At 39.0% G+C, this 24,228-nt stretch overlaps 3 protein-coding genes across 3 annotated transcripts; all 3 read right to left on the reverse strand.

Moving 5' to 3' along the window:
• Positions 1-485: 485 nt before the first annotated feature.
• LOC105023653 (homeobox protein Hox-A10) lies at positions 486-6,588 on the reverse strand. The gene is made up of 3 exons (XM_010893029.2): positions 6,264-6,588; positions 2,129-3,162; positions 486-1,415 (listed from the first exon to the last, which is right to left on the reverse strand). Exons 2-3 carry the CDS (start codon positions 3,015-3,017, stop codon positions 1,141-1,143), a joined length of 1,164 nt encoding a protein of 387 aa, XP_010891331.1. The 5' UTR covers positions 3,018-3,162; positions 6,264-6,588; the 3' UTR covers positions 486-1,140.
• An 854-nt stretch (positions 6,589-7,442) lies between these two features.
• hoxa11a (homeobox A11a) lies at positions 7,443-10,294 on the reverse strand. Its single transcript, XM_010893028.3, has 2 exons — positions 9,541-10,294; positions 7,443-8,775 (listed from the first exon to the last, which is right to left on the reverse strand). The coding sequence occupies exons 1-2, from the start codon at positions 10,178-10,180 to the stop codon at positions 8,543-8,545; spliced, it is 873 nt and encodes a 290-aa protein (XP_010891330.1). The 5' UTR covers positions 10,181-10,294; the 3' UTR covers positions 7,443-8,542.
• A 10,448-nt stretch (positions 10,295-20,742) lies between these two features.
• Positions 20,743-22,903, reverse strand: hoxa13a (homeobox A13a). Its single transcript, XM_010893027.4, has 2 exons — positions 22,207-22,903; positions 20,743-22,021 (listed from the first exon to the last, which is right to left on the reverse strand). The coding sequence occupies exons 1-2, from the start codon at positions 22,877-22,879 to the stop codon at positions 21,774-21,776; spliced, it is 921 nt and encodes a 306-aa protein (XP_010891329.1). The 5' UTR covers positions 22,880-22,903; the 3' UTR covers positions 20,743-21,773.
• Positions 22,904-24,228: the final 1,325 nt, after the last annotated feature.

Raw genomic sequence — 24,228 nt, forward strand, 5'->3', positions numbered from 1 at the left:
TTCATCGAAGTTATTCCAATTAAAAAAGGAGATACCTTAGTCCACAAATGTCTAAATGCAGTGTAAATTCTACTAGTGTCTCCAGCCTTCTCTCCGGCTTAACGACTCTCTGTCGACTGAAGCCAGTCTTTGGAGAGAGAGAGAGAGAGAATCGTCATATACGAGCAAGTCATAAAACTCTACAAAAGCCGGTATAGGCTTGCAGCGTTATATGCCTGCACGGCCTATACGTTTTATGCCTGGTGTAATATCTAAAACGTTTCCGAGCGTTTCAGAAGGGATAGACAAAAGCCAATGCACAACACAAGGAGCACCTAGAAACTCAACGAAGGTCAACAACGTGTCCAAAATGACTTCAGTATTTTAAAGACAAAGAAAGATAAATAAATATCGGGTTATAAATACGGACTTAAAAAAGCATACTACTCAGGTAGGCCTATATGTGAAATGATAATTTATTACACAATCACAAATTCATATGTACATCATGATTTACACAATAAAAACAACTTTACAATGTAGACTACATTTACCTTTGTTAGAGTCTACACAACAATATTATCCTCAATCTGAATAGAAGATTTGGCTCTATGTACACTTACAATACAGATGTGGCTCATCATAATATCTACATAGCTACATTATAACGGAATAATATTTTTTTGTACCGCGACTTATTCCCTTAGTATTGATTAAAAGGCTTTATGTTTCAGTGATGTGATCCACATTGATAATGCAGCCACATGTGGATCTAAATCATGTTTTATCATGCAGTCTATAATTAAAACAAACTCCCCAAATTATTATATGCATCTAGAAATATATGCAATACATTTGTATACTCAATTATTATTATTATTTGCATCTTGAATTTTTAAACGTATTGCTAGATTAAAATCCTACTACCCAAAGCAGAGATCGATTCTAAAATTCCAGCAATTTCTCGAGACCTATTCCAAAAATGACAGCGAAGTAACGAAAAAGAAACAACTCATTACATTCACTTTTAACAGTAGCTTATATATGACGATGCAAATATTAAGTTTGTTAGTAGGTCCATTAAAGATGTGACCTTTTCAAATTGCATTACTATTTTAGCTCGTGAAATACAAAGCTTATTAATAAAAATATTCATTACTATCACGAAAATCCGAAGTTTGACGTGAGCTCCCGAATCCTGTTTTCCCGGGTCATTTTCTTCAGCTTCATTCTGCGATTCTGGAACCATATTTTGACCTGCCTGTCCGTCAGGTGCACGCTCCTACTGATCTCTAGGCGACGCTCGCGAGTCAGGTACATGTTGAAGAGGAACTCCTTCTCGAGCTCCAGTGTCTGGTGCTTGGTGTATGGACAACGTTTCTTCCTGCCGCTTTTTGCTGTTAGCCAGTTGGCCGAGCTTTCGCTTTTTGTGTCTCCTAAAGGAAATGGTAGATACATGCTTTTAGACTGACAGCTATGTATGCAAAAATATGTGTGTGTTTCTGTGTGTGTGGGTGTGTGTGCGTGTGTGTTGGGGGTTAACTGAATATTACCCAAATTAATAAATATATAATGTATCAAATGTTTCATCAAACTTAACCTACTAAACAAATAATCATATTTTACCACCCAGAAGTAAAACAAGCTTACTTGTTTAAGGATAGAGAAAAAATTATTCGAAGGCCTATATACGAATGCAAGGAAAATATCGGGTTATAAATTACAATTTAAAATGACATTAACCTAACCATATACAATAATTGCATTACCCCTTGTTTAAACAATACAATCGTTTTTTATCCCTGTAGAATTTATACTGAATTTATTTCTATACATTTCTGTAAATCATTCACAGCGGCTTGATTTCTACGCATATACTCGGAAATCCATTCAACCAAAGCATGGCGTCTCAGCTATTGCTAATGACAACACATTTAGCCATTTTGGGTTGTGAGAAGACAACAGACAGACCATAGGCGTTAAAAAATCCTTGAATAAAGATAAACGCCTAAGTTAGCCTACCTCAGAATGCAGGTGTTATAGGCCTAATATTTTTATGCATCGCTATACCGGTTTCGTTAGGTCCATTCAACATTCAATAAAACCAACCGTGGCAGAGTTAGGGAACCACACCTTTTAATGAGCTTACCTTTAGACGTTTTTTCCGGCTTCTCCTTGTCGAGATCGTCCCGGGTTTCCTCCGGAGACGAAGGTTCCGCGTCGGAGGACGCTCGCACCTCCTCGTCCCCTAGTGGGACGCGCGTCTGCAGTGGTGCGTTATCAGAGGACAGAGCCTCCTCTGTGTCTCTCTTCTCGTGCGCCGCCGTGGCTGAGCAGGCTAATACGGAGGACAGCAGGGGTGTCTGGGTGTGGAAGCGATTCGGTGCAGGAGTGTGCAGGCCAAAGTGAGAATGAGAGGGGTTCGATTGTGCACCGTGGTAAACTTTTTGAGAGTGAGCGTGTGTCTGAGACAAGCGGAAGTAGCCAGGCACGGGTACAGCACCCCCACCACCACCACGGTCGGTGATTGTGCACGAGCCTGAACCGGAGCCTGTTGTGGTTAGCCTGGAGTATGTTAATTCGTCCACGGTCGAGGGTTTGGGGCACTTTTGCGGCTCGTATAGACAGTACGCGCTCTCCTCCTTTATGCTCTGCGGGAATGAGCAGGGCGCGACCTGAGGACCCACCGTTTGCTGCTGGTCCATTCGGCACGACCTCTGAGCGTCCATCCACATCTCCATGCCGGACATATAAGCGTTTGATGCAGCAGTCATCATGTTTTGGGGACTTGCTTCGCCCCGCTTGACTATAGGCCTACCTTGGAAGTATCCACAGTTCTGTAGTCCATAAGGCATCTCTGGGGAAGCATTATGGGGCAAACACACGCCGCTGCCCGGGTAGTAGTGTCCCCCTCCACCATCGGTCCGACCACTGATCAGAGAATCCACTAAAAATGTGTTTCCTGCGGGGCTGTCCGAGCATGACATTATTGTAGTATATTTTGGCGAGGGGAGAAGATAGCCCTTTCTGGCTGACATTTCTTGTGCAAAACATGCTGGACATGATTAGAGGTACCCCCTCTCCACCATGCAGTCTCTAAACCAATAGGAACGCTAAGATACGCAGGGCGCCTCCCCTTCCAGCCATGGCTACGTAGCAGCCGGGGCCAAATCCATCATGGGTCTGAGGCAGAGAAAGGAGACAGCACAGCAATCAGTGAGTTCCTCTCACCTCGCTTTAATGCACCACCATAACGCCGAAGGGGCGAGGCCCTATGTACAGAATGCATACATTCGAAAATGAAAAAGTATATGCGCACCCGCGCAGGCGAAAAAGGACTGTTCTGCAGCATTCCTATCGATAATCAATTTGGTTTGCAGCATTATTTTCTTCTATAAAATCACTATAGGGTTATCAGCCCCATGTCTCGATGTGGCTCTATAGTTGATACAATACGTATATGCATACTTCTTACAGAAAAAGACAAAATAAAAACCCTTTTCGTTTCAATAACAAAGACGCAACCACTTGAACAAATAAGGCAGACCTATATAACTCATCGGTTTGTGGCTTATTTATATCTTAGTTATCATCATTAATTAAAAAAATAATTCCAGGTTTCATCTGTAGATTGGTGACCTTTGTGGATGACATTGCAAAAGTATAGACTTCAATTACTACATCCTACAATTGTAGATAAGGATGATGGTACTTCCTGTACTAAAACGAGTGGTTTACAATGTTTAACAGCCCCTCAGATGCAGTGTAATCAATGTGACACAAAATACACATTTACAAGTGATAAATATCATTTAACATCATTCAGTTATTGGTGTATCCTATGGCAAAGCAATACCAGTAGGCTACGTTTGCTCATATCAATCCAAATAAGTTAAGTTATTCGTCCCTATAGCCTGCACCAACACTGCTCAAAGTATAAATGATAATTATCACAAGTAATCATAAAGGTTCCTTGGTTCCTACAGCTGTATAAAAACCGTCGTAGTAGAGCTTTAATAAAATAGATCACTGGTCAAATTAATTTTATTGTAGATAAATAAAAGACTGATGAATGCATTATAATAAACATCAAATAAACTATAAGCATTAGACACGGTAAATTGAATCACGGTATTAAAAGGATTCGTTGCATCCAAATCAATTTGATATCGAAATAATGTTTGAATTTGAGGTTTTGAAAATAGTCTGCATGTTGGACTCAAATATCAGAATTTAATTATTTTGCGAGATTAATTCTAAATCATTTTACATTTTGCATCAATGCAGGACTCAGTAAAGTTCCGTGATTGTGAATTGCGGTTGCCGTTGTGCAATTGCGGGTTATAAACGTATTACAATACACAAACATAGATATATAAATATATGTGTGTCATGTCCTGCCTGAATCAATAGCTTACAATTATTATTAATGTGCACAAATGAAGTTCTACATAAAATAAAACACCTATGCTTTCAATCATACTTATCGTACTAGCTATTTTTATCCCTTTGAAGGTATTATAGGGCAACAACAAGTCTCCCTCCATTTTGTTACATCCATGGCCATGTGCCGTCTCTCCCTCTCCACCCAGGTTGAAGTTAATCTCGGTCCGCTTGGACCAATAAACCAGGGCCAGGTGGCTTTGGCCCTCCGGCTCTGTTTGTTTTCACCCTGTGGTGTCCTTCTCATGGCAACATTTTTAAATGAACACACTATAACAGCATGGCTGTAGGATGCCGTTTCTACATAGCGTATAGATGTCGTTGTTTTTACAATAGTTCAATGTTAAAACATTGCTTTTAAATTCCGTTGTTAGAAAAAAACACAGTCACATTTAATGACAGAGGCAGAAATATATAAGAGAATCGAGTATTGTTCGAAGTATAAACAGATTATTTTTTATATGGAGGGTTCTGAGTTGACTGAACAGGAAACTAGGCCGCACGCCGACGATTTGCTTGTTCTGAATTGTGAACTTTGCCAACGGAAGTACGAGACAAACCAGCAAAAACATCTTAAGCAAAAAAATGCTGTGACCTTAATAAATATCAGCCATTGGAAATTCAACACTCGATGTTGACGTTAATTAATGCTGTGCACATGCAGCTTCGAAAGAGTTGTGGTCAGCACAGCACCCCCACCCCTCCCCCCACACACACACTCCTGTATTGACTTGTAGACCTAACAGTTATATCTCCTGGACCTATCAGTTATATCTCCGTGTTACAGTTATTAATTGACGCTATTAAATCTTAATTTTCACAGCTGTCCAGCTATAATTCCCCCCAAACAGTTTACTCTGACCAGTGTCTTTGATCAATCTCATATAATGACGGCCGGGAAGGCCGTTTCGAACGGATCATGTTCGTCGCGAGTGCAGTTATGAACAATAACGCGGCGTTTTATTACATCCAGCGGAAGCATTTATTTTTCACGAGAGACAAAGGACTAGGAAAGTTGAGTCCACGCGCATGTAAAGGCCATGGAGAACCCATCTCGCGCAATAAACTGACACCAAATATCTCCCCCTCTTTCAGCTTTCTATAACAGGAAGTAAAGGAACACTTTTTCAATAGCATCATTTATACTTTTGGCACGGTTCAAAGAAAGTAATGCGTTCTGGAAGGTCACCAAATGCAGTTACGATTGATTCCAAAAATAATCAAAGCTATGAGTGAGAGTAGTGATTTCATAAGTGTTTGTTGTGATTTAGGAGTGCTCACATTAGCTTCAGATTGAATTGAATAATTAATTAATTACTTTATATATATATATATATATATATATATATATATATATATATATATATACACATATATACATAACATTACTGGCTGAATATGTGATTATGCAATTGTTTAACTTTAGATAAGGTTAACTCGGCTGTATCTATGATTATGAAAACATCCTATCGGGAGTATTAATTTAAAAATAAAATGGGCCTGTATGCTACTGGAAATTGTGAGGAGTTATTTACGAGATATATTGTGCCTTTTTCATACATATAAAATAAATAAATCGAGCATAAAATAAGGAAGCATCTTATAGAGGTGTTACTATACTAGGCTACTTCCCATTTCAGCTAGGCCCACTATATTTATACTGCCAATCATACTGCACTGACCACCTCCATATTGAAATGTGCAACCTAAAGATTTACACCGTTAAAGACTGTGAAATACCGCAGTATTTCTAATATTATAGAGGTTTAAATATCTACTTCTATGATCAAAAACACCACGTTCTCTCACATATCATGTTAACGCTTTGTTGGAGAATTTACCTGCACTTCAAGTTTGCCTCGAAATTCTTGAAGGTTTCTTGTGATGGTTTCCTGCAGACAATAAGATCCACGGCATTGACATTGATCTCAATAGCGCCGCCTGGTGGCGACAAGAAGCGTCTCGGTTTGAGCCTATGCGTGGTAACCACTCCAATTCAAGGCAGACAAACTGCGACCGGGGAAATGCACTCTCAAATGAAGTCCGAGCGGCCAGTGTGCAGAGGCTTTTCCAATCCGTCCTCTACCCTGTCGTCGCTCTCGCCTCCTTGGTAACAGAGTTAATAACCTTGGTTCTCAGACAGTTTATTGCGCTGCACTCCAATTGTACAAATGCTCCAGACTCTCAGACAGGTTTTATGGCGGCGTTGCTGCGGCAACCGGGAGGATGTCCAGTAATTAGGGACGGAATTCCAGCGCGACGTAAAGGATGCGCCAGGCAAGGCAAGGCCGGACTATGGTGGAGAAAAGCAACCATAAACTTCAGCCTCTCTCTACACGCGTTTATGGCCCATTTGACTGTCATATATGAACGCCATTGCGCTGCGACTGGCGCTCATAAAGAAAGTGATAATAACAGCAAATATGACTATGCTTAGGAGTAGGTCTATGTTGTGTAAAATGGGGTGGATTTAATCCAATCCGTAAGAGACAGGTCACAAGTAAGTGAATGAAAATGAGATTAACAAGGCGGCTAGCGTTAAGGGTATTTTTGGCAAGAATACTCAAAGTTCAAAGTCAGTGAATGCACTCTATTAAATGGTAAGAACGTGGTAGCCCGCGTCACTTCAGAGTTTAAAACATAAGTTGTGCTTCCGTGTGCATCTCACCCTTTACCTATGATTGCAGTGAGCAAAGGTCACATAATATACCCTACAACCTCACACATGCATAGTTCATCATGCGCTGGTGACATTTTCGTTGTAATCAATCTCATGAATATTGCTTATGCGACAGGTTCCGCATTTTTTGGAATAAACGTAAACGTGTCTACAACTTGAATGAATTAATAAAACAAGTTGTAACTATATTAATGTTGTTATCTTGTCTTTCATCTCCCTGCGTTTTAAGTCGTGTAAGACTTAAGACTAAGCTTGCGGATAACGGGTTTGAGTCGAATAACGAGACACACTTGCAGTCTTGCAAAAAAAATAACACTTTTAATTTCGAAATATAGGATAATACAGAATATTTTGGGCATACCAAGCATTTGATCCAAGATGATGTCCCTGAAATTAGGCCTACATTTCGAAACGCATTTCACGTTTAACTTAAAGAAATACAAAACAAGAACACCAGTGAAAAATGTAATAATATGTATTCTATTTTACTAAAACCTGGATGATATAGACCCATTAGCTGAATCTGTGTATCAAAACACTGCGGCCTTGTTGAATACATTACCTGTATAACTCCAGGCGTATGGTATAGCAACAATTCCACTAGTCTACAATGAGGTTGAACAGGTCTTATTTTCGGTTTAGTCTGCTTGTGGGTTAATATTTCCCTAATTTGTTGTTCGTCCGAGCGTTAAAATCACGTTCAAATTAAGTGTGGAAATCAAGGAGATAAAATATGAACAGCTACATAAATACAAGGCTTGCTTTGAAGCAGTTACAAAGGCAGTAATTGCCTAGTCTCTGTTTGGTGTCAAAACTAGAAATCCCTATTATTTTGCTGTGATAGGTATAATAGAAAATCTGTGGCTAAATAAATAACCTTACAAACAGTCTCATTATTTGGTCACATCAAAGTTCTAGCCTCATTTATTAAATGCACAACATCACAGATTCCTGGCAACACGAAACCTATACCAGGTTACCACTCGTGCGATAAAAAAAAGAAAAAAGAAAATAATGTACAAGAGGCTTTATGATTACAAAATGCACCCGTTTCAGTCATTGTTAGACTGATAAGGCTGGTCGCTGTGAGAAGAAATGAAGGCGACTGTGTGACAACAATATTATAATGCACAAGAGAACAAAGTCTAGAGGAGGACAATATCCACAGAAATACCGTTAATCTTTCAAACAAATTCTGATGGCCAAGATGCTGTCAGTTTGTCAGTTAAGTCATGCTCATTCTCCAACCATTTAAAATCAAGCGATATTCTGTTTCATGTCCTTGAGCTTAAAATGAACATCGTTTCATTGAGCATTGTTTTGTAGCTGCAGCCATTGTTGTTGTTGTTGTTGTTGTTTTGTTGCTTCTGCCACAAACGTCAGAGGGAAAAGATGACACAGAGTCAATAAGTCTGTTAACTGCATTATGAAAGGTCACTTCTAAAGCAGCGGGTTCGTGGTGTAATACTGTAATCTGTCTCTGTTTAATTTCTTTTCCTTCATTCGTCGATTCTGAAACCATATTTTTACTTGGCGGTCGGTGAGGTTCAGCATGCGAGAGAGCTGCAACCTTTTCTCTTTGTTGATATAAACACTGAAAAAGAACTCCCTCTCTAGTTCTCGGATTTGATATTTTGTATAAGGACATCTTTTTTTACGAGTCCTCTGTCCACCTGAAAGAGATAAGAGAATATAGGTCACAGAAAATCAGAAAGTGCTAATATTATCAATTACTATGTTGTAGCATTTTAGTAAAAAAAAATCATGTTTTAGGTAAATATGCTTTTTAAATCATTCTAAACAAAAATATTCTAATTGCTTTCTTTCATTTACATAAATGACGCTAAAATGTAAATAACCACAGAAAACAATTAAATAGCTTTATGCAATGTTAAAAGTAATGTTTTCACTCAAAGGCAATTAATCACAATACAATAATATCAACAATAACACATAAATAGATAATAGTTGATCAGCTTCATGATTTCTCAGAGCATGAACATGACGAAAATACTACCAGTGTAAAACAGCTTGATGGCTTCAGCGCTCCAGTTCCAACGTGCTAACTCCTAAACTAAAGGCACTACCCTCATTACACGCAAGTGCTCTTTTAACGCTAAGAAACCGTGAAACGAGGCTACATTTATGATTATACATATGAATGTACGACTATAGAATATTAGGCATATGTTACATTTTAGCTTCATAACTACATGGTTAAAAAAATAGGTGTTAAGAAAAATCAGTAGTTATGTTTTTCACGGCCAATTTCAATTTCAAGCACGTGATCCTGGAGTTTATAAGAAAGTTTTTGTTGGGGAAATCTACAGGCCCTCTATAAACCTTATACGCTTATAAAACAGCATATAAAAATGTTAACAGCAGCGCGCTAGATTGCAAACTTTCTTTCATAACCAGGGTGCTGACTTAATACGTACTGCTGCTCGATTTTTCCTCATTGTTGCCGGAAGAGGACTCTGGACTGCTGGTCTCCTCGCGCGGCTCCTTAGCCTCTGTGTCCCCGCACGGCGGCGTGTGCTCTGCCACGGAGATGGTCTGCTTGGTTGTCGCTTTTTCCCCTGAGTAGTCGTTAGACGACGGAATTTCCAAGGCGTTACCGTAAGCTGTCTCGAAAAACTGGTCAAACGCTTGTGGCAGAACCCCATTTCTGCTAACATTTCCGTATAAATTGGACGCAGCAGAAGCCGCGCCGGAGTGGTGATGGTATGCGGCAGCGGCGGCTGGGTTGTTCTTGGCAAACATTTCCCCCATGGTGGGCTGCGAGGACAGACAGTCCCGATGCACCATATCCTCCGTGGTTGGGTAGCACTGGGGCAGGTTCCCTCGGTGTGACCATTTACCGGACGCGTCAATTGCATAGTCCCTGAACGTCACCTCTCTCACGGGCTGGACTTGCGGCAGGTTAGAGGAGTACGAGTAAGTCATGGGGCGAGTAGACGGGGTCTGGGACAAAAACGAGGGTAGACCAGAAAAGTCTGCCCCCGCCGAGACGTAGTAGGTGCAACTGGGCAAATACATGTTCGAACCGACGGGGACCCGCTCGTCAAAATCCATCATTCCTTCACTCCACCACTCTATTTGTGTCTTGCTTCTATAGCCGCCCTTAACATGGCTCTGGAGCGCCGTAGCTCGTGCTTCTTTGAAGCAGGTCCGCGAGGCAGAAATTTTTAGACGTAGGCTGACGTGGAGAGCCATCTCCATCCATTCCATGGAGGCGTGGGTCACGTGACCAGCGGCAGAAATTGACAGATTTCCCATGTGTGTGTGCGTGTGTGTATATATATATATATATATTTTTTTTTTTATTATTTATTTATATATATATATATATATGTATATATGTGTGTGTGTGTGTGTGTGTGTGTGTGTGTGTGTTATGAGACAGGGTGTATGTGAATGTATATGCTGGTGTGCGTGCGCGACCATGAGGAGTTATTCAATGAATGAATGAGAGACATACTGCTAGTTGTCCTGAAGCTTGACATTGGTGGTTTATCGCCATGTCGGTCTAAAATGAATTCCCTTACATGCCGCAAGTCAGAGGAAAAACTATAATTGCGTTGGTTGTTAAAATGTAGGAAAGTGACATATTGCTATCAGGATTAATCTGACTCAATATCAATTTCATAGATGCTATGCGCATTTTGACATTTAATCTGGGGGTAGACATAGCCTACTCGTTTAAACCCTGCTTGAATAACCGTTATGATTTTCCTAAGGGTTGATTATGTTCGGGGAAACATTACGAGTCAGATTTGTGCAAACACTTGACCAAATAATCAGCATTTCAATCAACAGACTAGTCAATATGTTTTTAATAGTTGCAAATGGAACGAAAAGCATATTATTCCATGGTATATTTGACGTTTCCCAGTGAGGAGTGTGCTTACACATTATATTATATTAAGACCGTTTGGCTTCACGGTAACATTTGTCCATCAGGGTCATGTTCAAGTAACCTTTGGGTCCGGTTTTGCGGACAGACTAAGCCAAGTTCTGGACTAAAAATCCAGCTCAACAGAGATACTACACTGAGTTTGATACCTTTTTTTCAAGGATGAGGTTTAATCAGTGTCCGCAAAACCGCAGTTGACATATCTCCAGTCAGTTGTAAGCAACTATGTATTTTAGGCAAAGAAACATGCAGACAACACTAACATACCTAACCCAAGTGCAGGCCTGACTGTTAGAATACTTAATCGATCAAATAACTACTGCCAAGTAAATAGAGACCGCGCTTTGTGTCAACATTGCACAATTTTGTTTACGACAACAATAACCGAGGAGCCACGGATCAATACTAAATATACTGCATACTGAAGCGCAGGAAGTACGTAAAAAGATTGTCAGAAAGGCGCATACATTGATAATGGGTAGGAGGCTGGATATTTGAAACACGCAGAGCTACAGCAACAATAATTGGAAATTGACATTTAGATCATATACAAATTGTATAATTTGCTGCTATTAAAGTTTCACACAATTAGAGACCTCTTCTACACAATTAGTCTGATTTAAACTTGAATTAACTTACTTATGAATGACAGCTAGGCCTATACTAATATAGCTCGCAAGTGAAAAACGTAAGATTCCTAGATTCCGAAGCAAGCACAAAAGTCACATTTTCAGCACATATATCTCCTGATGCAAAGTGGAAATATAGATGTTAATCTACAATACATTTTGAAATAATAATCTGTTTTACAGAAAGCAGTCCAGAGAATAGGCCATACATTATTGACACATTGATTTGAGCGTCAACCCAGTACTACTAGCTTGACACATTTTGGGGGGAAAAACACATTGATGTTAAACCATTTTAGATGTTTGTTTGATTTCACCATATGTTGTCCTTTTAACACAATTTCCCTAGAAACGCTGAAACAACGTGTATGGGTTTCATAGGTGGCAATATTTATTTCAAAACCGTTATTCATTCTAAAGATTATGTTGGGTAAATACCTACTTCCTTATTAGCACATGTGACGTGTAGACAATCTAACCAAAGGCAAAACACTATTAAAAGGGTTAATGTTTTAACATGAAAAAGGCCACAGCAATGTCTTGAATTACGCAAAATGCTCTACCCATTTCCCCTCTATAGCATTACAACCAAGTATAGCAATGTGTTATAAACAACTGATTAACCTTTCTTTGTACCATGCAATTGTTGTATGGAAATAAGCAATGCTTATGCATAATCTGCTTACATTTTCAACGGACTACATTTGATGAGAGATTGTCGTTACAATCATAATATGGCTATTATAATATTGCCCTCTTGGCTATAACAGAAATAAGGTCTCCTACGTTTATTTTTTTAAAGCACCTCCATGTAACGGACCACAGCGGGTGTGTTGTGTGCGTTGTCAGCCCGTGGAACCTGACTAATGTTCTGTGAACAACCGAACCGAGGACGGATTAGGACCGTGGGGACTCCCCCATGGTCCTACCACGCTTTACCTAAACCCACCCGTCCTACTACCCACTCACAAAGAGCTTCATGAATCGCCAAATGACACATGTCGCCCAACACGACTTTGAAAAAATTACATACTAAGAAACGATAGGCTACGAATAAGCTAAATCCTACAATGTATGCGGTAAACGTGTAGAATATCCCGGGTCATCCGTTCGTGCGTGGTCACGTTGATAGTCCTATTTAAATAATTGTGGGGACACAAACAAACCATGTGTCTTTGCGACCACACCAGGAGGCGGAGCGCCTCTTCGTCAAGCCAGACAAACTCTACGATTTGTGTGGGAGCTTTTAAGCCGTAATTGAGCACAGTGTCCTCAGGAAAACCAAAGGCAGTTCTGCACAGAAATGAGTTTTTATAGCTCTCATAGTAGACTAGTCTACTGCGTCTTTTTTCCTTCTCCGCCAGACACCATCATACCGACCAGGCGTGATAGGAAGTCACCACCTACACCGAATCAGGAGCAAAGCTGTCCAGCGACATAGAAAACCTAGAAATTCTATACCTAAACACAGACAGGTAGGCTACGATTCTAGCTTACTCTTATCAAAAAAGCAGGAGCTGCTACCCCATCTTTTACACGTAAACAATGGGTCTATAATAACCCAAAATCATTAGCTGAAGTTAGAAACAAGCAAGCGTAACGTTTCAATTCCAAGATATCATGTAAACTGTTTTGATGTTCGAGGAAGACGCTTCATAACACACTTGATTCATGTTGACCCAGCGACATCTCTGTTTAGTTCGTGTGGGTTTTTCTTCTTGTGGCCAAAACCAAGGCGGACTCCGCGTAAAAGCCCCCCACGCTTTGTCTGTGCGGTAGACTTCAAGTTCGGGGGAGGAAGAGGGTCACTGCCCTAGTAGGCCCTAGTAGGGACCACAGACGCCATTTAAAGGCACAGTATGCCCCGGATGAAGTTTCCCTGATTACAAATTCATTTTCAGCTCCTGGCAGCAACGCTGTGGGTTAGGAAAAAAGAGAAGGCGGCTTAAGGTTACAAGACAGATCGATGTCTGCATGTGTGAGGTCTAAAAATAAACGTAACCTTCATGGACTGCTTCCAGGGCTTTGAAATAGCAGTATTTTGGTGTAGTTTTCAGTTGAGTCCTATAGGTAAGTTTACAATGAGAAGTGTAATTCTCAACAATCCATGGGTTGTAGATGTTTCATTTGTTACATAAAACCATGCCCTTTATGTACGGTAAACTGTTCACTTCACTAGTCCCGTTCTCTATAAAGAGATAAACAGTACATATAGTCCCTGTGAGGACACTAAAGATAAGGTTAATTTAGGAGAAAACACAAACTCATGAGAATACCCAACTCAATGGGTATTCTATTTTGGAGAATTGGGTGTCATTCACGATATGCCTAATGTATGTTACACATGGCAAAATTATTTTTAGATGCTGATGCAACTAATGTTTGCTGTACTTGGAATATGTGACTAAATTGCCCTACCTTTTTCTATTTTTTTCTTAAAAAATACCCGTAGACTAAATTATATTGGTACACAATAATACTAAGTTAGCTGTTGACCCTCACTGCGTACCATTTTCTTTTGTGTAGCGTTTATTTGTTGAGCCTAGAGTAAAAACAAAATGGCGTAAGACATTCTATTTAATCTGACCTTGCACATAAAATCGTCACTGTTTCCAAAGGGGAAAAACGTTATAATGAGTACATGTTCAAAGTAAACCTGAACACGCTACTCCGGTTTAACATGCTATCAATATGCTTATACATAACATACCTTATCAACACTTTTTCACGTTAAAATAACATACATTGAGACCTCAGACCATAAGAAATAATTAAGCCTGCAGTAAAAAGTTAAATATGAAATATAGTATTTTGGGGGATAATATATATATATATATATTTTACATTATTCTAATCTTACTTAAGCGTATTTTGCTAGAAAAATACATACAGGACTTAAAATACGCACAGCCTCAACCATTAAAACAGTGTCATATTGAGACTGCTATGCATTTCCATACAAAGCATTTGGTTAATTAATTAATCCAAAATAGGCCTGGATCTCACGACTATCTCATGCACAGTTTTCAAAAAAATATTGTTTTGAATTTGAAAGATATCCAATATTGGCTGTTGAGTAGTAAGCCGTTAACAAGTCTGTGACTGAAAGCGAAGAGGGCGCCAATGGGGGCGATTACTGCTACACAGATAGTAACATGAAATATGAGCAAAACGCCATGGCCTATATCATAGGATTCAACAAACACGGACATACCAGCCGGGCGAAAACTATTTTTTTTATCTGTAAAGAACTGTTGATTTATCCACAGGTGACAGAAATGTGGCGAGAGGGCGATGGCAACTACAGAAGGACGGAGAAGGGACCACACAACGAAAAATCAGTGCCTTTAGTGGGAACACTATACAAGCCCACGGTCAATGGGTGGACGTGACTTTAGCCTTACCTATATACCGTATCTAGGATCCATTCGACGGCTGCCACTGATATGCGTCTCGGCTGAAGGACATTAGCGACACAAAACGAGTAAAAAGACTTCGGCGATGGAGAGTGGACAACCAAAAGAAAGAAACAGGCCTCGTGTTGTCCACGTCGCTCAAAGGTGGCGAGCAAAAGGGAAAGACACCTTCTTCAAATTGTCGCCACTGACCATGGTTTATGTAAATAATATTGCAGTGGATATAGTCCTATAGCATATTAAACTGTAAACAAATATTGCGAATTTCCCCCCGTTGATTAGCCTTAGGTGTCAAACGTTTATGCCCAACTGGATAATATATAAGCGCCAAACTGTACTGCCTCATAGAACAACACAAACAGCAATGAACATAGGCTTACGTTTTGTTGACGCAAGCATCTCATGCGTTTGAACTTGATTTTTCTGGTACGGTCACTCACATTGAGTCTATTGCTCTGATGAATTTACCATGTTTGCCAACTGAAATGAGACAACGATATATACTAATATTATTGTTCAATGTGCTGGGAGATCTTTCTCAAACTACCGATATTCACTCAAACTCAATAACATGTTTATAGTATTTGATTGATTCGGCTTATTGGACAGTTTTTTTTCTCCGGTTCTTGGTATTTGAGAGTTACCTTCTTTCCTACATTTGGTGCATTAATTGAGGAGCACACTATAGTAAAGAAAATTACTTATTTATTTACAATAATAAGACCACGTCTTAACACTGTTCCTAATAAATACGTTGAAACCTAATTCCACCATCCTTCAAAAGCTGTTGTATTTTCTGTGCTCACAATATCACCAAAAATGTTGAAGAAAAATGTTTGTTAGTTCTGCGGGATTTCGAAAATATTAACGGAACATGTAGATAAAAGTAAATAAGACACTAAACATGAAACACATGAAAAGAAAATCGTTATATAAAATGTAAAAGTTATAATTTTACTGTAATATTTTGAAGTTCGAAAAACACAAATACCGGAATAAATTCTACAGGGAACCGGTATGGACTCCATCATGGTCTATCATGTTTTCGCCCTATACAGAGTTTTATGGTAAAGGGTGAAACCATGATACACCAAACCATACAGCCCTATATTCATTTTGTTACCAAATGATGAGCCTATAAATAGCGTTAAAATATTTTAAAAGTTATAATTAAATCGATTAAAACTATGTTCATTTGTTTAGTATTTCAAGTTTCATGCATTACATTTCAGATTAAAATCTGATAATTCTTTCGTATATAATGTTGTTTTACGCCGCTCATGATATAAGCTACTATCTAAAGACATTCGGCCATTAAGCAAAATGGCCTAGACGCAAATTGAAACAGTAGCATATAATTAACAAATAAAGGTGTAGCTAGCTAAAACTGGATTTGATCACTGAAAACAAATAGCTTACAATATATACACAATTGTTAATTTTGGAAACGGTTAGATTTTGTGTCAAAAGATTATTCTTGGAAATTCAGAATAGACCTTAAGATTTCTAAGGGCAGAGAAAATACGGATACAACACGGACAGACCAGGCACGAAAGTGGAGCTTACGGAGGCGTGTTATACAGACGCATATACTACTCTGGGTCAAGGCCCTTTGCTAGATCGCTGTTAAAACGCTCTTACCCCACTTTGGCCCGGGTATGGTCTTTAAACAAATTACAAATGACAAAACACAATTGTGTTGTTCGGGTTATATGCCTATGGAAAACACAGTTGGTTTATCTCTACTAGCCAGCTGAAGTTTACAGCTCTCGCCATAGTGTCCATTACCTGGCAGACAGTGAAGGTCAAAGTAAAGAGCACAGAATTTGCCCCGGCCTTTACTCATCCGTTCCCCGCCCGACAGAAAGAGGGGCGCAGTCTTAGTATACAGAAGGTGGCCAATGGTTAGTACAATAGACCTCACCGGACAATGGTTAGTACAATAGACCTCATATGAAACAAATAATTAGCAATGAATAGTGTTTCCTTACTCTCGTTATGGTAAAAAGCTGAAGGATAGGGCTGAAGAAATGTGAAAAACAAACGATTGCAAGGACTGACAACCCATTATATAACATTCATAGTGCTACCGTGTTTTGGTACTAGTGTTTTTTATTATTATGTATGTTATTTTGAAACTCAAATATTGTTTACACACATTGTATTGAATCACATTTATACTTGAGGTTCTGATGGGGTACAGCACTGAACTAAGCTTGACAAGTATGTTCTTCAACAATAAACGGGTATGTTTCATATCCTTCATTCAGAAGTCTACCAAGGGATGAAGCAGCTGTGAATCTAATCCAACTGCCGTTAAATGCTATATGTATTCTCCAACGCAAAATACGAGATGATAGGACCCTTTGCGGATGTTTATTTAAATTAGCATTACGTTCTCTGGAATTGATCATTTGAAAACTGTCATATATGGCTTTGCCTTTGGGTGGCAGCAAAACACCAACAATGTTGCAGTGAGCCTTCTGAACTATGCCAAATTGGGAATCCAGTTCATTTCTGTCCTGCTCTGTTTTTCTGCCAGCCACGGTTTAAAACTCTCTTTCCCTGGTTGCGTGCGCGTTCGCGTATGTTTGCGTCAGAACCATGTAGGCAGCAAGGATGCAGTACTCTCAATTGAGGAACACTAGTAAAATTACTTCAAATTCTCTGAAAGACAAATTGTAATGTAGTAAGTAATGTTAAAAAAGTTAAATATCCGTAAGTACTTTGGATATTTTTATGTATGAATTTAGGACAGTCGGCCCATTAAACGGCTTGAACAGCCTATCACGTCTATACACAGTTACGAAAAAAGTATATTAAGTTGTATAAAAAGTATATTAACATTGTAAATCATTATTTATCATAATTTCTAAACTATATCTGTAAATTATTTTAGAACTTCTTCAGCATTCTATGTAGAACCGTCTGTGGACACCTAAAATAGTTTCACCTCGAAACAATTAGGTTCTACTGGAACCAAAAGGGTTTTCACCAATAACTAAGTGGGTTATAGTTAGAACACAAAAAGTGGTAATTAGGTTTTTCTCTATAGGGACAGCAAAATATAGCACTTGGAAGCATTTATCTGAGAGTGCAATAGCTTAGGATAACTTGTTTTGAAATTGAAAGCACGTTTGTATTATCTTTACTATATTTAAATATATATGTTGTAGCTTTACAGAGTATAACAATAAAATATATGATGTTTATTCTTTGGTATCGTAAAATAAAATTTTAAGACCATAAAAAAATAGAATAATAATAAATGTTCTAAATGTATTAATGTGTGATTTCGGATGTGATTGTAGACAATAGGTCTGCCATTCACTACTGCAGGTGTGGGCTCACTGATACAGAATAAATAGCATAATAGTATAAAGTCAGGTTGCCTATAGATTTAATTTTTTTCTGTGCCCCAAATCAAGAGGAATGGCGCGTATAATGTTGTATACAAAAGCCTACTATTACATTAAAGCTACTCTCTCGTGAAATATGGACAGAACACATTTAGATTATTTAGGTATTTTTCACTGTATGTGTTATCAGTTTACTTTGCTACTTGACAATAAAACAAACTGCATTTGCAATACAAGATAACATACACTATGCCAATCATATCCAATGATTCGTGGGAGACATTTTTTAGCTCGTAAAAAATGCATTTATTTTACTTGTTTCTGTCAAGTATGTGTTTATATTCTCTGGCACAATTCAGTGACCGCAGGGTTCCTTTTAGCAATAATTTCAATTATAATACGTTTCTACTTGCATAATATTATTGTATTATAAAATAGCCAAACATTCACGGAGATAATAATATAGAGGTTATACAACTTTGCAAGTCCTTGCTACAGGTTCCGTAATTGCTAAACCTTTTTACTCCTGTGCTTTGCTAGTTTTGCTTCGTTTCTTATATTCGTAGTGTTCACTGCCCCAGTAAATCTTTATGATAGTCCAAAGCCTAGTTCACTGAGACTAAACGGAAATGATGTCACTAATGCGGCGCTAGATTAAAAAAAACCCATAAGTATTAAGGAAAAACACAGATATGATCTTTTCTGGTTATCTAAATAGTCTACGCCGGTGGAAATCAGAATATAGGCCTAATGATGTGTTCTAAAGTGCGGTCTTCGCATCACATACATGTACTTATCTTTACCATTACCTCCTACGTTTCCTCACTGCCCTATCTGATAAAAGAAAATTATGAAAAGACAGAACAGAATAAAGGAATGTGAATTAATTTAAGAAATGTATGTATTATAAATGATCTGTTTCAACCACTTCCGAATGCCGATGTTAAGGGCCAATAGCTGTACTAAAGCTAATGGGCTGACTTTATCGAATCAAAAGGCTCTGGTCAATGTTCTCTTAAAACTAAATTCACGGGCTATCGTCCTCGATATAACAATACAGATGTACGTGTAATTATGCTGTAACAGGTAGCAGACACATATTATTGGAAATATCGGACAATATTGATGTGTGGGCTACCTTTTAAACTAACTAATTGCATGCATTTCAGTGTTGTATCTAGGACTGTATTCCCTACACACACAAACACAAACACACACAAACACATACACTTGTTATCAGTGTGATGTGTTATCTCTGATAAATGTTGTATGATGGGAGTGCAGGATACCCATGTACGTTTTAAAACATAGACTATACATATTTATAAGGGCGTTGATTCTCAATCCTGATTGAATCCTGCAATAATAATATCTTATTCATCTCGTGTAACAAAATATTTCATAAATGGGATTAAGAAATGTTGTTTTGATGACAAAATGATATAAAATAAAGGAAATATTAAACACTAAAACAACGTGCAATAACTCAAATATTCTGCGATAGCACTTCACATTCTTATCAGTTATATTCGCTCCCGACTCACAGGGCAGCAAATGTAAACAAAAAAACTGAATGCTTTGAACTTTCAACATTCTAAACGTTCTCCTAACTTACTATTCCTTTGAGTTCCTCTAATGTACGCTTATTAAGAATATAATGACGTGATAATTACATAGAATCCTTATGGGGCAAAAAACAACGTCCTATATTCCAAAGGATTCCAACACAATCATTATACTATGCCTATGGATTGCCTATAGAAAGATTTTAATATATATTAACAGCATGTCAAATAATCAGAATTATCGGAGTTAACTGAACAGAGCGTTTCTTAACAGTAAACATTATGCCAAAGAAATAGAGAAATGTTTGAGCAAAAATTTGCTAATTGTTTACAAATGTATACCTTATACATATGTATAAGTAGTAGCTGAAGTAGTAGTGGTAGTAATGAGAGTTTTACATTTTGTTATTTAGTCTACAGTCTTCTGCTCAAGAAGTAGTACAGTAGTAAAAGGGGTAGTAGTATTAGTAGTAATAGTAGTATTAGTAGTAGTAAAAAAGGTAGTAGAACAATCACCATGTGATTAAGCATTGCTGAAGTATTAGGGTATAGTCATTCAACTGCCAGCTAACTAAAGTCCACTACCACTGTAGTGTTTGAGAAAACCTAGTCACTAGATGGCGATATTGGCTTTATAATACATCACACACTCAACAATTCTATTATTTGATCTTTCACGCGTGAGACATTTTCGATTCACTCAATAGAAAGATTCAGACACTTCGTAATCACTCCCACGCAACATCTGACATAAAATGTAAAAACGTAAAAATGGAAACAGACCAGTTTACATAGTATGTACAGCGAAGATCTTAATCATTAAATAAAAATATAAATACAAGTTTCTCACATCATTTTTCTGTAAACAAGCATACATTAATATTTAAGCATGTTACACTGTTTCTGGATCTGAGAACTAGATTATGACTGATCTTTGCTTGTTCTAATAATCTGGAAGTGCCCAAATGACATTAAAAATGTCACACCAAAAATTAAACAATGTATCTGTAATGTGTTGAACTGATGTTAAAAGCAGAGGTCATATGATTCAACAATGTCCATAATTTATTGGGACGTAGTTTCATGTCAACCTATAAAAAATGACATATTTTACAGACACACGGGTAGCCTTGAAATATTATATTTGTCTGTATAGTTTACTTTTATATACAACCATATGAATGCACACAATATAAAAGCTATGGTTCACATGGGCACACATTTCCCAAACCATTATTAATGCTTTACAAGCAGAACTGCATCATGGATTCGGTATGAATGAAAGCATGGTAACCGAAAAACATACATTTTAAATAAAGATGCTTTTGATGAGTGGAGTGTTGAAGGAGAAATTAAACGGATTAATAATTAACTGTGGGAGATATAATCCTAAATGTCATTACTTGCTGTGGATTTCCAAGTGTTTTCCTCCACACGGAGAAGTTTGCAGATAAAATAAAAAGCTGAAATACACACACCTCTCAAGGGTGTCCATTTTCCTGAAGTTACTGCTTGCCAGTCGCAGAAATTATACGCCCCTTCCTCCTTGCTTTTGGCTACACATCGAACAGTGTTTTACACCACGGAAGAAAGATGAAAGGTCCAGAGTTTTAATACACTTTGGCTCCAAAAAGGTCCCGGAACGAAAATGCATTTTGTTAGGTAAATAATGAGTCTATTGTTCCAACCAAAAAGCGTGAAGAGCATTGTGTGTGTAAGTGTGTTTGTGTGTGTGCTGGGGGTAGGGGGGGGGGGGTAATTTTCCATCGTTTTAGGTCAGTCAGAACTAGCTAATGCTCTTCACTTTAGTGACAACCTTTTTCTCTTTCACGCGTCTGTTCTGAAACCAGATTGTGACCTGTCGCTCCGAGAGGTTTGTCTGGGCCGATATCCTCCTTCGTTTATCCTTCGTTATGAATTTATTGGCCGCATACTCGCGCTCAAGTTCCTTCAGTTGCACCTTGGTGTATGGCACGCGCTTCTTTCTTCCACGTCGAAAGGAGCTCCCGTCCCCTCCTACATGAGACACTGCATCTGGAGGACAAAACGAAAAATAAAATACATGTGGTATTTGCAGTTCATAATAGTCTGAACATGTATTAAAAACCGTACGGTTAAGTTGCGTTTGTTACATTTCACACAAAACCACAAAACAAAACAAAAAAACAATGAAAAGGCAGTTCAGATTTCTGTATAAACCTTTTGGCAATGTGTTGTACCTGGTATGGAGGATTTCCATATGTGTCCGGCCTGAGGTTGCTCCTTGGTGCAATAGACCTGTCCGCTCCAGCCGTTAGTAGACAGAGCCCATGGCTGATAGCTTTCCATGGGTAGCAGAGACTCGTGTCTGGGTTCAGCTGGCCCGCTCATAGATTGTACGACGGGCACGTCCAGGTAACTGGGAACAGGCTGGTATGGCCCTGTGGCATAGCTTGGATAGAATGCGAACTCTTTGGCCCGGGAGGTGAAGTCATCCCCCGTGGCGGACGTATCCATGTACTTGTCCCCGTAAGCAGAGGGGGGCTGGGTGCCGCACGACTTCACGCTGCCGTGGTGCGACATTCTACACGGGTAATAACCGCTACCGAAGTATCCATAAGGCAGGGACGCGCTAGATGAGCTTTGCGCAGCAGAGCAAGGGCTACACTGCTTGGTTGGCTCTCCCATACCCGAGGTAGACACCTCGCTCGACGAATATACCGTGCTTGGTGCGAGGGACGCGGGGTGCGCCATCAGGTTCCTACATTGGTTCGCAGCAAAGTTGCCACCCGCAAAACCACCACCGCCAGCGTCCATATTCTTGCTTACTTCATCGGAAACGCCGCCGTTGTCATAGAGGAACATCACCGACGGGTCGACCCAGCGAGGACGGAGGAGCAGTGACGTTGTCATAGCACGACATCCAACATTGAGGCTTCTGGCTCTTTTTTAAAAAGCACGGAGACTGAAAAAAGGAGATACTGATTCGGAGAGAGTAAACGACTCTGACGCACCCGGGTGCACCAAGGTCGCGTCTCCATTGGCCAAGTAGGGGCCACGTGATATGCAAAGAGGACATAAACATCTCCCAGTGCAGATAATTAAATGTAGAAAAATGCGGCTTTGGAAGATGACTGTACATATCCTGGTATTTGACTGGTCTTTTGCGCTCAAAAGAAGTGTTTCAATAATACATTTAAAAAAATCATAATCACTGTTATAAAAGGTTTCACAACTTAAAATGGACACATTTGTTTGAAAATGTTATTTTATTTCCATTTGAAAGCATATAGTAAATCGGTTTCCTAGGACTTCTGTTATTCACCCACTTAATTCCATCAATACATGGCTTTTACGCACATAAAGGCAGTCCATGTAATCATGATTGCTGGGCCAATATTCTGTCATTGCTGGGCAAATATTAATTTCAGAAACTATAATCCATTCGAAGTCACAGACCCCAACATATTTCATATAAATCGACTATAGGCCTAATTTAAAGGAATGGTTTGCCATGGACACATTTCTCAGTATTCCATAAACGACTATGGAGATGAACTACAAACCATAACAGTGTTTGAATAGGCCGAACCAATATGCATGAACACGCATGACTCATAGCAGAGCTAAAATAGTCAGTTAAGAATGACAAGACTTTTAATGTCAAAACAAAAATACAGACTTGGAATTGGTCGTATCGTCTATCATCAAAAGCTCGAATCCTTGGGCGAAAAGGTCCGTATCACTCAAATAATACTGGTTCTTTAATGGTCGAATATTGAAGAAATCTGATAAAACGTCAGTGTAAACAACAAACACCAGACCCCTGGATTCGACATGTTTACATTATGTTAAGTCAAAAACCGATTTAAGGTTTGGTAACGCGTTTAGTTTTTACATATGTGGTAGACGCTGCTAGAGGCCAAGGTCAAGTTGAAAGTTGCTGTCTAGCCGACGAGCCTATTGGGCTATTCAGTCTTTGAAGAACCCGTCTGAAATCTTGAAAAGGGCGGAAGAGGGGTGTCAATTCCTGTCCGAATGGAAGCTTTGGTGGGCATTAACCTTTACTATAATTTTGTTTTAACTAGCGTTTTATTCTAGATGTGTCCTAAAGGAATCAGTACGAGGCTTCACGTGTGGTGCACACCTCTGTGTCTCACTGGAGAAGTAACCAGTAGCCAGACTTTAGCGTAGACGTGTGAAAATGATGTGATATCTCAACAGAAGAATATACGAATTGTTGTGTCTTGTCTGTTTCATCT

Source organism: Esox lucius, chromosome 10, assembly GCF_011004845.1.
Source record: "Esox lucius isolate fEsoLuc1 chromosome 10, fEsoLuc1.pri, whole genome shotgun sequence".
Classification (NCBI taxonomy): Eukaryota; Metazoa; Chordata; class Actinopteri; order Esociformes; family Esocidae; genus Esox; species Esox lucius.

Coding starts and splice junctions, on each gene's coding strand:
- LOC105023653 (XM_010893029.2), bottom strand. CDS start 3,017: ATGTCAGCCAGAAAGGGCTATCTTCTCCCCTCGCCAAAATATACTACA. Junction 1,416..2,128: donor GCCGGAAAAAACGTCTAAAG/GTAAGCTCATTA, acceptor CATTTCCTTTAG/GAGACACAAAAAGCGAAAGC.
- hoxa13a (XM_010893027.4), bottom strand. CDS start 22,879: ATGACAACGTCACTGCTCCTCCGTCCTCGCTGGGTCGACCCGTCGGTG. Junction 22,022..22,206: donor ATGGAAATCCTCCATACCAG/GTACAACACATT, acceptor TTTGTCCTCCAG/ATGCAGTGTCTCATGTAGGA.
- hoxa11a (XM_010893028.3), bottom strand. CDS start 10,180: ATGATGGATTTTGACGAGCGGGTCCCCGTCGGTTCGAACATGTATTTG. Junction 8,776..9,540: donor TGAGGAAAAATCGAGCAGCA/GTACGTATTAAG, acceptor TATCTCTTTCAG/GTGGACAGAGGACTCGTAAA.